We start from the raw sequence: 15265 nt of genomic DNA on the forward strand, positions 1-15265 counted from the left end.
AGGCTTACATCCAGCGTGGCATCACACACAAAATTAGGCATAATAATGTGTTAATTCCACAACTGTGTATATCGGTATCGGTTGATATCGGAATCGATAATTAAGAGTTGGACAATATCGGAATTTAGGATATCGACAAAAAAGCCATTATCGGACATCTCTCATTTTTATACACAGTCATTTCAATGGCTAATATTGAAAAACGGTTGATAAAGTTCATAAATGCACTTGAAACAGCAAAAGGGGGTCTGCAACAGGATGCTGTGACGTGCTGTGTGTTGCAGGTAAGGAAGTTGTGTCAAAGTAATGCATATAACTTGCAATACGGTTGCGAAACAGGAATGTATGAGCCCATCAAGAATGTTACTATAATACTGAATTATTGTGAACATGTAGGGATATGAAATGGTGTTGCATGTTATTAGCTCTAGGGGAACTAGCATGTTATGCAGCTCTTGGTTACTAACATTATAATGTGTTCATGCATTGTATTAATGTACAACATTGCACATGGTTTATTACAGTTAGTGACAATGTGTGTTTATAACATGTGTTGGATGAATGTGAAGTTTTATCAGTGGACAATGTGCAGCCTTTGTCATATGTTGTTGCTGCAATAGTCCCTGATGTGCTTGATGTTGCTGTAAGACAAACATGTTTTTAAAACATGCACCCTATGATTTATGTATGTCCATGTGTGCGACAATTCAAAGACCAAAAATTATTTAATTTACTATTAAACGGTAATTGGTGTCCTAAAATCTGGTGCACAAAAAATGTTACCCAACGGCAAAACGAAAGAAGACGACGAGTCATTTAGTATATAGGAAAACTGCGGCAGGTGTTCAACAATATTGTGACAACATGCTAACCCGTTTTCTTTGGGTCACAATAATCTATAAGGCGACTGTTTCACTAACTTTTTGTAACCCACAAGAATTATCGTCTCTGGATTTCGTAATAACCAACAATTCCATTGACTTCAGTCCGCATCTTTAATTCCGCTGTGCTTAACTATGTACGCTGTATATAACACTGCACTTTGATGTGTATCAGTGTGCGTCAGTCATTACTAAGTAAGCCTGGGCCGATCGATAAATAAATGAATCCAACAGTAAATAAAAATTAATTTGACAACTTTGCCATCATTGATATATTGCCATGTTTGTGTGTGTTTGTTTTCTTTTTCGCAAACAGGGTGCAACGGGGTTCACCGTGGTCCATCGCTCTCAGCACCTGAGCATGTCAATTCAATAGTTGAATAAGGGGAAGAAGTGATCGTCCTGTCAGTAATAAGCAATCTTTGTCTCAGCAGGCAGAGGCGGGAGCGCTAGCATCATACACATAATACACTCACTTGTCGCTACTCACTAGTGAAAGCACCGGAAGGTAATACAAATTGGGTGGAAAAAGAATGATTGCAAAGCCTAACATCCGAAAAAACAAACATACAACCCATTGTTTCCAACGGGGCAAAAAACTGCACTTTTGCACTACAAATTTGCTAACAGAGACTGAAAGTAATTGTATTTGTTGTTATTTGTTTTAATATTTAATGATAATTAAAATTATTGACAAGTCGCCACCTTGTCAATAATTGTAATTATCATTAAATATTAAAACAATAGGGAATAAGCGGTAGAAAATGGATGGATGGATAAAATTATTGACCTTCCAATTACAACGGTTAAAAAAAATAATGAGAACTCTAAGTTTATTGTGTTGAAAATGAATGATTGCATTATTATTAGTATTAGGCACCATGATTACATTAGTGCTGAATTTGATCTCAAAATAATTCTGACAATAGTAACATTTGCCGACAATAATTTGTGGGATAAAAGATCCTCCAGGTAAAAGTATTATTGGACAAGGCCTACTGTAGTCCTTGAAAAAATCTGCACAATTTACGGTAAAATAACTGCAGCCGTGGTTGTCAGGAATTCACCATAAAAAATACAGTCATGATGTACTGAACCTTATGGTATGTTGATGCTGAACCCGTTAATTTTACAGTTGATAACAGTTTTTGCTGACAGTAAATGACTATGAAAAAAAATTGTATATTAAGTAACCATCCATCATCCATCTTCTTACGCTTATCCGAGGTCGGGTCACGGGGGCAGCAGCCTAAGCAGGGAAGCCCAGACTTCCCTCTCCCCAGCCACTTCTTCCAGCTGTTCCCGGGGGATCCCGAGGCGTTCCCAGGCCAGCCGGGAGACATAGTCTTCCCAACGTGTCCAGGGTCTTCCCCGTGGCCTCCTACAGGTCGGACGTGCCCTAAACACCTCCCTAGGGAGGCGTTCGGGTGGCAATCCTGACCAGATTGCCAGAACCACCTCATCTGGCTCCTCTCCATGTGGAGGAGCAGCGGCTTTACCTAGAGTTCCCCCCGGATGACAGAGCTTCTCACCCTATCTCTAAGGGAGGAAACTCATTTCGGCCGCGTGTACCCGTGATCTTGTCCTTTCGGTCATAACCCAAGCTCATGACCATAGGTGAGGATGGGAACATAGATCGACCGGTAAATTGAGAGCTTTGCCTTCCGGCTCAGCTCCTTCTTCACCACAACGGATCGATACAGCGTCGCATTACTGAAGACGCCGCACCAATCCACCTGTCGATCTCACGATCCACTCTTCCCTCACTCGTGAACAAGACTCCGAGGTACTTGAACTCCTCCACTTGGGGCAGTGTCTCCTCTGCAACCCGGAGATGGCACTCCACCCTTTTCTAGGTGAGAATATTTACAAAAAAAACATATAAATTTACAATAAAATACTGGGAGCTGTGTTTGCCAAGAATTCACCCGTAAAACAAATTAGGGCCAATTTTAGTCTTGCTAATCCGCCTATCCACTGGTGCACGTCTTTGGAGGTAGGAGGCGCAGGAGTACCCGCAGGGAACTGGCAAACTCCACACAGAAGATCCCTAGCCCGTGAATCAAACACAGGAACTCCTCACTGTGCGGCACACGCGTTAACCACTGTCCTGCCCTACACCAGTACTATTATCTGCCAAAATGCCTGAGTTTCCGAGACATGAGGATTTAACTTGAAGTATTTGTACAACCTTTCACTGGGACAACTCACAACATTGCCTTTGGCAACATGTTCCTTCAAGGGAGCTATCAAAAATGAGCCTAAATGCTCCCGTATCTCTTACATGGCTACTTGCAACCAGTTCAACACACTTAAACACACAGTGTGGTACATGTCGATGCAGTTTACGATGAAACACATAGTCATAACACCTCAATGTCTGAAACGACTTGCCACGAATATACAAGAAAACATGTTGTTATCCAAAAGTTAACCTCAGCTAAGTCTTTAACACAAACAATTAAGGTATGCTGTAAATGTTAATGTACAATCTGCAAAATTTTTAATTCAGACATAATACTGTACATTTTAGAGTATTTGCATGCTTGTGACATTGCAGTATATGACTAAAAACATTGTACAATTTGTCATTATTTTCACAGTAAAGTCATGTGTTTTCTATGTATTATAACCATAGTAATTTAAGTTATCTACTGTGTCTTGGTTTGCAGGATCCACTGGCATTTACTACTGTGATAAACTATTTTTTGATTTTGCGGTGTTTTACTGTTGCTGTTTAACAATTGCTTGCTCTAGTTTTATGATCATCTACTACAGTGTAAGACATGACACTGATCATGTGGGTTTTTAGAGTAAGGGTCTTATTTAAAAACATTTACATAGGATTTCTACAAAAAAAATGTGTGTAAGTAAAAGAGCACAAAAAAAATTGCAAGCACGCAAAATTATTTTGAATTATGAAAGTGTGCATATGCCACAATGTATACAATCTTCCTTTTATTTATCTACCATTTTCAACTATAAAAAGACAATTTAAAGAGGAACTGCACTTTTTTGGGTATTTATCCTATATTTCACAATCAAATGAAAGCAATCACAAAGGATGCATTTTTTTAATGCATTCTAACTTGTAAAAAATAGTAAATACAATTCAATGGTAGGTCTTCTGTTGCGCTCATAAAACCCAATAAAAAAAAACATCCAAAATGTGCCAACAATACTTCATTTACATTTCTTAACTTGAATATAAACCAAGTATAAGTGATATTGTTATTATAAGCGCTAACGCAGACAAACTATTTATAGCGGCGCCAAGATCACAAGCTTTTTTGCCAATGTTGATTTGATCGACTGATGAGATGCTTCCTCGTTTCCTTGCTCGTCAAACTTTATTGAAGATCATAAATCATGCCTCTCACCTGGATAGTAGAGGAATGAAGACCTATCCGAAAAATCGGTAAACTTTGACAGCCAATTTAGACCTGGCAATGGCGAGAACGACACGAACGGATGCTTGGTTTCCCCCTTTCCTTCGCGAGGATTATGATCATTCTTCATCTAAATGGGAATATATGAATATCCTAGCAGCTGGCATCCTAATGACAGCAGGCATTAAACCGTATGTGACATCCATCCATTTTCTACCGCCTGTCCCTCTCGAGGTCGCGGGGGTGGCTGGAGCCTATCCCAGCTACATTGGGCGGAAGGCGAGGTACACACTGGACCAACACAATGTTTTATTATGTTTGTTGGCGCTTTATGCATTTTTTAAATCAATGAGCCGCACATGCTTAACATTATCAAAATACGTAAGTATTAAATGTTATTATAAATGTGTCCATTACTACATTAAACTGTATATATACTTACATCATTTATATAAATCCTTAATGGAGTGTTTTGGATGTTTTTTAAGGGCTTTATAGGCAGAATACAGCGACTCCAATAGGCTCCATTGTAAGCGGACTTCTGATCGCATTTATTTACTTTTTAGAATGCATTTTTAAAAATTACATTCGTCGTCATGTCTTCTTAATGATTGTGAACGATAGGCAAAATAAATTAAAAAACGGCAGTTCCCCCTTTAAAGCAGGTCATCAATGGGCCTTTTAGGAGCACTGCAAATCACCATAAAAAATATAATTTAGCTTTGCAGAAATTGAGGCACTTGTGCGCAACATGGAGATTTATAAAAGTAGATTTTTGTCACACTGCTGTGTTTTTCTGTGGTACAACCAACAAAAGAGAGATCTAATCTAAAGTGGAAGAAACAAAAAGAAATGCAAAAATACTCATTCCACTCTGTTGGTGCCACAGTTGGGAGCAATATGAGTGTGATTAATTTACTGATCTTATTGAAGCGTACATTGGTGCAAATAGTAATGTTGTTGGAAAGTAAACATGATAATGGACTCGTTTCCCTAGTAGTTCGGTATATAATATAATTAACAGAATTATATTACTCCCGAATGACCAGTATCAAGGACTTTTACAGCAATTACAATAATTCCCCTGCATCTGCGATATAGTTTAAACATGAACTAATGATACTGAAAACAGTTCTTTTTGTTGTCTTGATTTTGTATCCTGCATAATTATTGGGACTGATGGTGACACTATTATTCATAGTGAAATAAATATTATTGTCGATCACCTCAGTATACTGTTAATGTTGATAAACTGATCGACGCTGCCTGGTCAACAAAGTTCAACAACCGAGATTGATGAAGCAAATAGTCAAGAGACTCTCATTGGATAATTACTGCACGGGTGATTTTGTCTCAGCTGGCAGTAAATTATTGAACTAACTGATACAGTCGGTAGCTTCTCATTTGTTCAACAACAATGTGGAAAGACACATCCTGAAGAGATGTTCATCCAACTGTATGGCATGGATCAAGTGTGAGAAAACTGCGGAACTACTCAAATCAGGTTGGAAAAAGAACTGTCAGATGCATAATTAAAAAGTGGAAGGACAGCTTGTGCAGCATTACGAATCCTACCTTCATTATGTACAAGATCTTGGTGAAGAGTGAATGTAGACAGATATAAATATGCCATCGTAGAAGTTTGTAGAACTGATGCCACAATAAATGTGTGCCTTAAAAACACTACCAAAGGCAGTTCAACTAATATTTGTGTGTTTTGAAATGTAACTGTATGTATGTAACTTGTCATGAACGTTTGAAATAAACTAAAACAATATTATTACCATACAGTAATTACTGTATGCTGAAGTAAAGGGAGTACATGGGCCTGTTGTACCGTGGCCGCAAGTACAGATGCTTTTTTCCGTCAGGTAAACATGTCATTTACAAAAACAACGGCATAAATATAAATATAAAATAAGTAGCCATGGAAGTTCAATGTTGTTTGAATCAAATCAAGAACCATCTACACCCCCTATCAAAAAGGCAAAATCGTTCAATCTGGCTGGAAAGCAGCAAACTAACTTGGGAGAAGTTGACTCAACATGGAAGCCATTTGTCATCAAAGCTCACCTGTCAGCATTTACACACAGCACCAACATTTGGAACAAATTGAAGTTATAGAAGAAATGTCAAAATATAATACAAGTATTTGAGGCTGCTTAGGGAAAAGTTATGTAAGTTTAACTATTGTATCTGATTGCCTATAACTGTGGTGCGTTCAAAGACCCTTGTTTAAAGTTGAAACAGAGGTGTCACTAGGTGTAAAGACTGGGTGAGCCTAAGTAACCCTAGGAGATGCGTAATGATAATTCCATCATACTAATAATGACTTATTATTATGATTGGTATCATCCGCTGATGATAATCTACTATACACTCTGAATTAAAGGAAATTGTGACATATTTATAAGCATATTTAACTAAACAATGACAAGTTATATGACTAATTTAAATCATATTCTGACCACTTTTTGAAAAAAAATGTGTTTGAAAAAAACTAATTATTTAGGGGGTTTATATAGATGTGTTCGAGATATTTTAATTCTATCTTTAAAAGTCAAAACATTATCAATGTTTTTATTTGTTTCAAAAAGCTAATTTCAACCAAATCCATAGAATAAATTATTTATTAGCGCATGTAACAAACCAAGTGTGTATGAGACGACAACTTTGGGTTTAAGATGTGGGGCCCTTCAGAAGTCTTGTGTATGGGGGCCCAGAACTTGGTGCGGCGCCCATGATTATAAGCACATGCAGAGAAACAAATGATTTGACTGGTTTTGTGATGAAGCAGATCAATAATTTAGATATAATACAAAGTGGGATTAAAAGTGTGTGCTACGTTTGGCCTCATTTCATCACATCTCCATTTCAGTCTCACCACCTGCAAAATACACTTGCGTGTTTGCATTCAGATAAACATATAGTTATCTTTTAGAAATCACAATGTTGGCATTAAAAAGTAGCGTTCACAACTTCCAGGCCCTGTTTTGTTCATACACAATCTTATCAATGAGAATGTTCATTTATACACGATTCTTAATGACCGTGCTGATCAACAACATAAAGTCTCCCTGCAGGACTAACCTGGGAGAGGAAGTGCTTTTGAAGGGTGGGAAGAATGCCGTCTTCCAGATGAGGCGGAAGAAGAAGAGAGGATGAAGATGACGAAGAAGGGCTCAAATCTCTTTTCAGCCCCATTCATCTTTCAGTGAGCTGAAAAGCTCATCGTGTCTTTGGATTTGCTGCTCCTCAAACGTTTTCCCTCTTCCATTTGCAGCTCCCGGAGCCTGACTTTGGCCTTGGCCCAATCCCAGAAGAAGACTCGTTGTGCTGCTTTGTGCCTGGCATACTTTCGACCACTCCACCGAACTCCGAGACTTCTTGGAATTCTGATGCGGCACCGACTGCGAGCTTGATGACACCTGTTGTCGATGTGGGAGGCTGCATGGTCTTGGAGGATGACAAGGATGCACTTCCGAGTCTTTTCTCACCAACTCCCTCCGTTCCGCCCCCCTCGGGTCCGGTATTTAGGCTTTCGTTAAAAAACTGGGACCTCTGTCGTGGCTGAGCTGGTCGGTGTTTGCATGTTGTTGTTGACACTGCTGCCTTTGGGGATCCCCACCAAGTGGCTCTGGTTTGAATGGCTGGTTAGCAGGTCTTTCATTTCTTCATAGGAGCCAAGTGTGTTCTGGACCCGACTTGCCACCGCATCTCCTTTATTCGTCTGAAAGTAAGGCAGAAGAGACAGGAGGGAAGAAAAGTGACAGACAGGAGTATTAATTACGTTTCCATCCATCCATTTATTTCTAAGCATCTGATGAAAGGCCTCTTTACTCATTCAGAGAGGAACAGGAAGAGATGAATTGGTTGACCACTGATCAGGCACCCAAGCAAGATGATAATTAAACCAGTGCCATCCTTAAGAGGGTCCGGTCCAGGTTGGAGCAGTAAAACTAATGGAGCAGGAATCATTATTAGCCTGACCTCAGGTTCTCCAGCAATCATCGCTTAGAGGACAGTCAGGCTTCCACTGATTTATGATCCAAAAGCCCCTACAGCTGCGGTTATGTGCTCAGCTCAGATGTACCCCAGGATAGTTAAGAGTTTTTGACAGATTATTTTATGACGAAACTCCCTAGTTTCATCATCTGCCATTTCAGCTGCAGATTCGTTTAGAAAAGGCAGCGACTTAAAGAGCAGTAGCTGTTCTCTGATGTGTCTTTTCAACTGCGTATGCAAAGAGTCATCATCAGCCAGAAGTGAGCACAGCTAGAGTTAATAATTTAATGAAGACATGAAATGGCAGACAAAATATGTGGTAGTGATATAAAATAACGATGCTCTTGTCAATCTCTGGTTATATGCTCAACAAGTATAAAAATTCAGCTAAGAGTATAAGGCTCACTAAGGGACTAAGACTGTTTCATTATCAATTACAAACCAAATACAATTCATTGTATTTCCAGGTGATCATAAATTAAAGATGACATGAAGTTATTTGTACTGTAAATTCTCTAGCGATTAAAAATAATGGTTGTGTTTTCTGTAGGTTTTGTTGCTGTCAACAATCTAATACAGTAATAATATAGGCAATGAACTACAGAGAGGTCTAATTGCTGAATTCTACAGTCATGTGTGTGTGTGTGTGTGTGTGTGTGTGTGTGTGTGTGTGTGTGTGTGTGTGTGTGAGTGTGTGTGTGTGTGTGTGTGTGTGTGTGTGTGTGTGTGTGTGTTTTGTGTGTGTGAGCTGTAAACACAAGCTTGCAAATTATCCCCACAATTGGCATTTGCTCTAACTGAATACAATTTAACCATGATTGCATGATAATTGTTACTATTACTATTGCCCATTCAATGTAATAGATGCTAAAAGTCATGGACTATTGAACTACCAGTTAGCTGTACACTCGTTACTTCATTATTCATTTCCTGCACTATTTTAATTTAATGTACTCAGAGATAACACATTTGAGGTCAGTCTGTAACCCTCTAAATTGACAATACTCTCTTAATGCTTTAGATGAAATTATTTTATGTGGGCCCTGTGTAAGTTAAAGTGATGTATGGCGCAAGTAAAAAGAAAACGTGTTAGCTTGAGCTAATCAATAAGCAAATGAGGCATAATAAATTGGAAACAAAGTTGCTTAGAGCTGATTGAAGATATCAGCACTGAGGAAGAAGAAAGTAGATCTGAGTAAGGGACTGAGTGGCAATTTGAAATGAATTTACAATGACTGTCATTATTCTCACTTAAACCAAACAAGAAAAAAGACAGTAAGTAACAGATTTCAATTTTAGAATCAGCCTGATACCAAGTAAATGCACAGGCGTTATACAGTGGTACCTTGTTTTTCGTATCATTTGGCTATTTGATGGACATCTTTGTTAAAACTTTGCCCTGTTTTCATTATCGAACAGCCAAGAACTATTGGGCTGCCAGGAGGCCTGCCGTAACCGCTTATCACCATGCGGTATGCTGGCACCTGCAGTTGAACATATACAGTCGCGATCCAAAGTTTACATACACTTGTAAAGAACATAATGTCATGGCTGTCTTGAGTTTCAATAAGTTTTACAACTCTTACATTTTGTGATAGAGTGATTGGAGCACATACTTTTTGGTCACAAAAAACATTCATGAAGTTTGGTTATTTTATGAATTATTATGGGTCTACTGAAAATGTGACCAAATATGCTGGGTCAAAAGTATACATGGCAAATTTCACTGCAATAAGGCACTTTTGCCCTAACCACGACCCAATCAGGAGGCAAGGGTGAAGTGTCTTGCTCAAGGACACAACGGACGTGACTAGGTTGGTAGAAGGTGGGGGATCGGCCACTCTCCCAACCGCGCCACGCCGTCCCCAGTGGTACCCCAGTTTTCGTACGCCCTACTTTTTGTATGATTAAATTTTCAACAAAATTTATGTAAACAATTTCAAATAGTGTCTCGGTTATCTTACACCGGATATTAAACTATTGTGTACACCTGCATATCATTCTGTGCAATAGGTGCCCAGACAACGAATGTCATTGTTCGGGATTTAGTCTTTGTAGCTTTTTTATTGGGTAAAGCTGAACAATAAACAACCATGGGGGCCTAAGAAAGTTGTGAGTGCCAAGACTTAAAAGACAAGATGACATAAAGAAGGTGAGAAACTCAAGAAATCGTAGCAAAGTACGAAGATGGTGTCCATGTGCTCTCACCTGCTTTCCTCCATGTCCTCCCTCTCCTACAATAAAACGTGATGCTGAGTGTTCATTTATTAATTTGATTCATCACTTATCTATATGTTGCTTAGTTTTTGCATGTTAAATTATAGTTATTTTTCTATTGTGTATGCTGAGTGTCTGGAATGAACTAGAGCTGCAGGTATCGATTATTTCAATAATCAGTTAATCTTAAATGAGTTTGTGGATTAGTGTTCGATAAAATATACTTCATAACGTCGATGCATAATTTAGGGAAAATAGTAGAACTAAAGATTTTTCTATTTTCCATAAGTAAAGTGGTATTATATTTCTGAGACTCAAAGCGCTTTACATTGTGAAACCCATTGTCAACCATTAGGCCACATTTAAACCAGTGTGATTGGCACTGGGAGCAAAGTTCAAGTGTCTTGCCCAAGGACACAACAACAGCGACTAGGATGGCGGAAGCTGAAATCGAACCTGGAACCTGCTTGAGCCACACCGCCCACTTTTATTTGTAATGAATGCAAATCATCAACATTGAATTTGCCCTGTTCACACGTGTGCATTGATAACAATCTCAATAAAAAAAAACGTTACAATTGGACCAATTGAACTTACAGTATTTTTATGAAAAAAGTACTTTGTTTTTTAGTATTTGGTCTTTGTCTGACATTTTGGAACTTGAATGAGGTACCACTGTAGGTTTTAAGATCATTGGATAATATTGTGCCTGTTACAGCCCTGACCTTGTGGGAGAATCTTAGTGATCAGGCCTGCTTGGTCGCCTCCTCTAACTCATGTTTGCAAGAAGGAGCTCTGTGTTCCTGCCAGTTGGGTTGCCATTCTCTTTCTCTCCCTCTTTTGGTTTGGAGGTTCTACACTTGCATCTCGATTTCTTGATTGGAGGGAAGAAATATCAGCAGGGAGCTCCAGGACCCTACTCTTTGCTCTGTTCTCCTCTGCTTAATGCGGTCCTACTACGTCCAGCCTTGTTTTTACACATCCTGTCACGGCGTAAGCGCATGCCGCTGTGCACTCCTCAAGGAGTCCCGCGTAGCGCGCCTAGGGACACGCCCACGGGCGCTCATCTCCTGCACGTGTCACTCCGGCGGCAGCAAGCAGCTGCTTTCCATCAGCACTCAACGCACTTGGCGCTAATGAGAGGTCCTGCCTTCATAAGCCTGCTCAACCTGCTATCCGGCGCCAGAACGTAATTCATCTGTTGGAGTACCGTAAGCGATCATCGTGCTCCATGCAATCTTGCTCTTTGCTCTCTGTGTTTTCTTCCCCGTGTTTGATTAGTCTCGTGTCTTCCTTGTCGTCCTTCCTGCAGTCTGCCTTCATTACACGTGACGAGCTGTGCGTCTTGTCTTCCTCGTTGTTCCCCTCTGGATTCCGGACGGCCTCCCTTGATCCTCGACCTCCCGAACCTTTTGACGCCTCGCTATGCCCCCCGACAACATGCCATGTGTCACGGACATTCGAGTCTGCCTTTCTCCTCCAGGACTTCCGCCTCTCGCTCACCGTTTTACGGTAACACTCAACAGTTAATTCCAACACATAGTCACACACCATACACCCTTTTGGATTTAGTCACACTCCATACCCTTGTTTATTATATTTCTTGTTTGTTATTATATATATAGAATATATATATATATATATATATATATATATATATATATATATATATATATATATATATATTATATATATATATATATATATATATATATATATAAATATATATATATATATATATATATATATATATATATATATATATATATATATATATATATATATAATATATATTAAATTATATATGTCTTAAATACTACACCCCTGTTGTCTGTGCCGTCTACCCCTCTCGTACACAACACAGCCGCCGTTTTTTTGCATTTATGTTAGCTTTTACTTTTTTTTGCTATTTTAAACATTATTTTTGCACGTTTTACTTCATTTTCGACTCCCCTTTGTCGTTGCGCGACAGACTAACCCCGTAAGAGTGAAAAAAGAAACATTTCACAAAACCAGAAAAATAACCATTATTTCCACATATTTTCTACTCGGATCATTTCAGCAGATGCAATGTTTGATATATACACACTTGCACTACACACACCGTCGCGAACTAAAGTTAGATTGTGATAAATTAGCTCGTCTCCGCTCCATCTCGAGCTCATGAATAAAAGATCTGGTCACTGAAGAGGACGAGAAAACACATTTACAAAGAGGCAAAATGGAAAACAGGGAAAAGGGTGAATACCTGTGTGTGTGTGTGTGTGTGTGTGTGTGTGTGTGTGTGTGTGTGTGTGTGTGTGTGTGTGTGTGTGTGTGTGTGTGTGTGTGTGTGTGTGTGTGTGTAAGAGAGAGAGAGAGAGAGAGAGAGAGAGAGAGAGAGAGAGAGAGAGAGAGAGAGAGAGAGTAAAAAGCTTACCCCAAAAACTGCTAACAACATGACAGTCTTTAACAAGATTAGTGAGGGGATTAGTTAATAGCTGACATGGAGAAAGGCAATGAGAAGACAGAGTGACAGACTCCTGACTGATATAAATGGTGGGAAAAAATGAAAACGAGATTGAGAAGTTCTCTTTAAATCCCACGCGATAAGAAAAAGATATACATCTGTAAAGTTGACCAAACAGTGAGGCAAAAAAATCTGCCGTGAGATTGAAGAGGACTTCTGATTGTACGTGTTTGTAAAGCAACAACCTTGAGTGAAAATGGAAATCTTTGGTGAGGCAAATAAATCAGCAAGCCAAGCAGCAGCCTGTGCAGAGCTATTTGTCATGGGCTGCAGGAGTGAGCGCTAAAGCAAAGCCATGTATGGAGGAAGAACACAGGGGGAGGCTGCAATATGAAGTAAATAAACATGGACTCCTGAGGATGATGAAGTCAGCTCTTTGGCTGCCAGGCGGATAAAATGTCCCATCAATCAAGCGGTATCTTAAAGGCTACTAATGACCAAATTATTAGATACACTTGCACACACTGATGACTTCCACCACAACAATTGTCATAGAAAATAGATTAGTTTCATTGGGATAAATATCACAATACCCTTTGGGTCAATACAGATGACTAATACTGTTTGATAAAAAATAATAAGCACAAAACTGTCATCACGGGAATTAACACAACTACATTGGATTCTTGATACAACAAAACGGAACTGTTTCTGGTCATAATCATTCCTGCTAGGGTCGGGCAATATGGCCTGAAATCTATATTGCAATATATATGAAGCCTTGTGTGATTATGATGCATACCACAATGTAACACATATAAAACACATATATAATAATGTAACAATTTCAAATGGGTTACAAAAGCTTGTATTTTAGCTGCTGACGTATGCAGTAAAATATTGCATAATTTCCAGTTGCATTATTTCACAAACTATCATTAATCTCCAAGCAGGCACAAGACATTAAACAAAGTCGAGAATGTGTTCATTAGGTCTTGACGTTGAGCAACTTAAACATAACGTTGAAACAACATGCTTTTTGACAACATTTAATCAATGTTGAGTTCTGACATTGATATGAAACATTGAAACTTTGTCATTTCCCAACCAATATTCTACAACACAAATACAACGTTGAAACAACAGGGGCTTTTTGACAACCTTTATTCAGTGTCAGGTTGTGATGTTGATTTAAACATTAAAATTTGGTAATTTCCCAACCAATATTCTACAACACAAATACAACGTTGAAACAACGTGCTTTTGACGACCTTTATTCACTGTCAGCTTGTGACGTTGATTTGACCATTGAAATTTGGTCATTTCCCAACCAACAACGTGGATCCAACGTTAGACATCAACATTGTCTTATTTGCAAATACAACTATATTTTGCAATGTTGTTTCAAAGTCAATTTGAAAGGATATATATGTTTAATCAACGTTGTATCAATGTCTTGTGTCTGCTGGGCTAGTCGCTAAAGTACTATTAATATCTGGTTACTTTCTGTTTTAACATGTTTCTATTTACACTTGTGTTAAACTGTCATAAACACTTATTCTTCTGTTGTTTGGACCCTTTACATTAGTTTGGGGCGATAAGAGGAATGTGTGTATTGATACATATTATCTAGACCACAAGGAAGTGTTTTAAATGTACATTAGAGTCATCATAGATCTACTTTAAATATATATTTTGTTAGGTTTCTGCTAAAAGGAGATCAGAACAAGTTGGAGTACTGTCCAACCAACGATATGGTTGCAGATATACTAACTAAACCTGTTATACGAAACTGATGTTTATGTATGAAATATTTGTTTTGTTTGGCATATTATTTGTACAATATACATGTTTATGAAATAGATTATTTTCGAAAGTGAGAAAGCGGGGGTGTTGAGATTTGTGCTCTCATTCCATTTGTTATTCAAGTTTATTATTCTTCGGTCAATGGTCAACAAAATAAACAAACAGTTGTACATTCATAAATTGAAAATGAAAATGTTGCAGACCGAAAGGGTTTGGGCTGAAGTTGAACACTTATTGCGCCTAAACCTATAAAACAATGTCAAGTACAAAATAAACTTCCCGAAAATTATTAAATGTCCTTTGTACAACATATTATAAATACACATTATACATAACATAAACACAGTTCAATTATATACACAGTAAGGCATGTGAAATATCCTTGTACACAATGTTAAACCTTTGTACCAATTTATATACTATATACAAACAATTATACTTCCATTATTATTTATATCCCACATTTAGTATTTGAATTAACATTGATCATAGTATTAACTACTGTGTTGATTCAAGAG

The 15265-nt window shown here is 38.4% G+C and overlaps 2 protein-coding genes across 2 annotated transcripts in view; both read right to left on the reverse strand.

Annotated features, from left to right (window-relative positions):
* Nucleotides 1–15265, reverse strand: part of LOC133648886 (m7GpppX diphosphatase-like) — a 375169-nt gene that overhangs the window by 272047 nt on the left and 87857 nt on the right. The gene's annotated exons all lie outside the window — the stretch shown is intronic.
* Nucleotides 1–15265, reverse strand: part of LOC133648887 (AF4/FMR2 family member 2-like) — a 380782-nt gene that overhangs the window by 213021 nt on the left and 152496 nt on the right. The window contains 5 exon segments of the mRNA XM_062045401.1: nucleotides 7361–7427; nucleotides 7430–7473; nucleotides 7476–7695; nucleotides 7697–7829; nucleotides 7831–8000. Coding sequence (XP_061901385.1) covers nucleotides 7361–7427; nucleotides 7430–7473; nucleotides 7476–7695; nucleotides 7697–7829; nucleotides 7831–8000 — 634 coding nt within the window.

The sequence above is a fragment of the Entelurus aequoreus genome, linkage group LG04 (genome assembly GCF_033978785.1).
Source record: "Entelurus aequoreus isolate RoL-2023_Sb linkage group LG04, RoL_Eaeq_v1.1, whole genome shotgun sequence".
Classification (NCBI taxonomy): Eukaryota; Metazoa; Chordata; class Actinopteri; order Syngnathiformes; family Syngnathidae; genus Entelurus; species Entelurus aequoreus.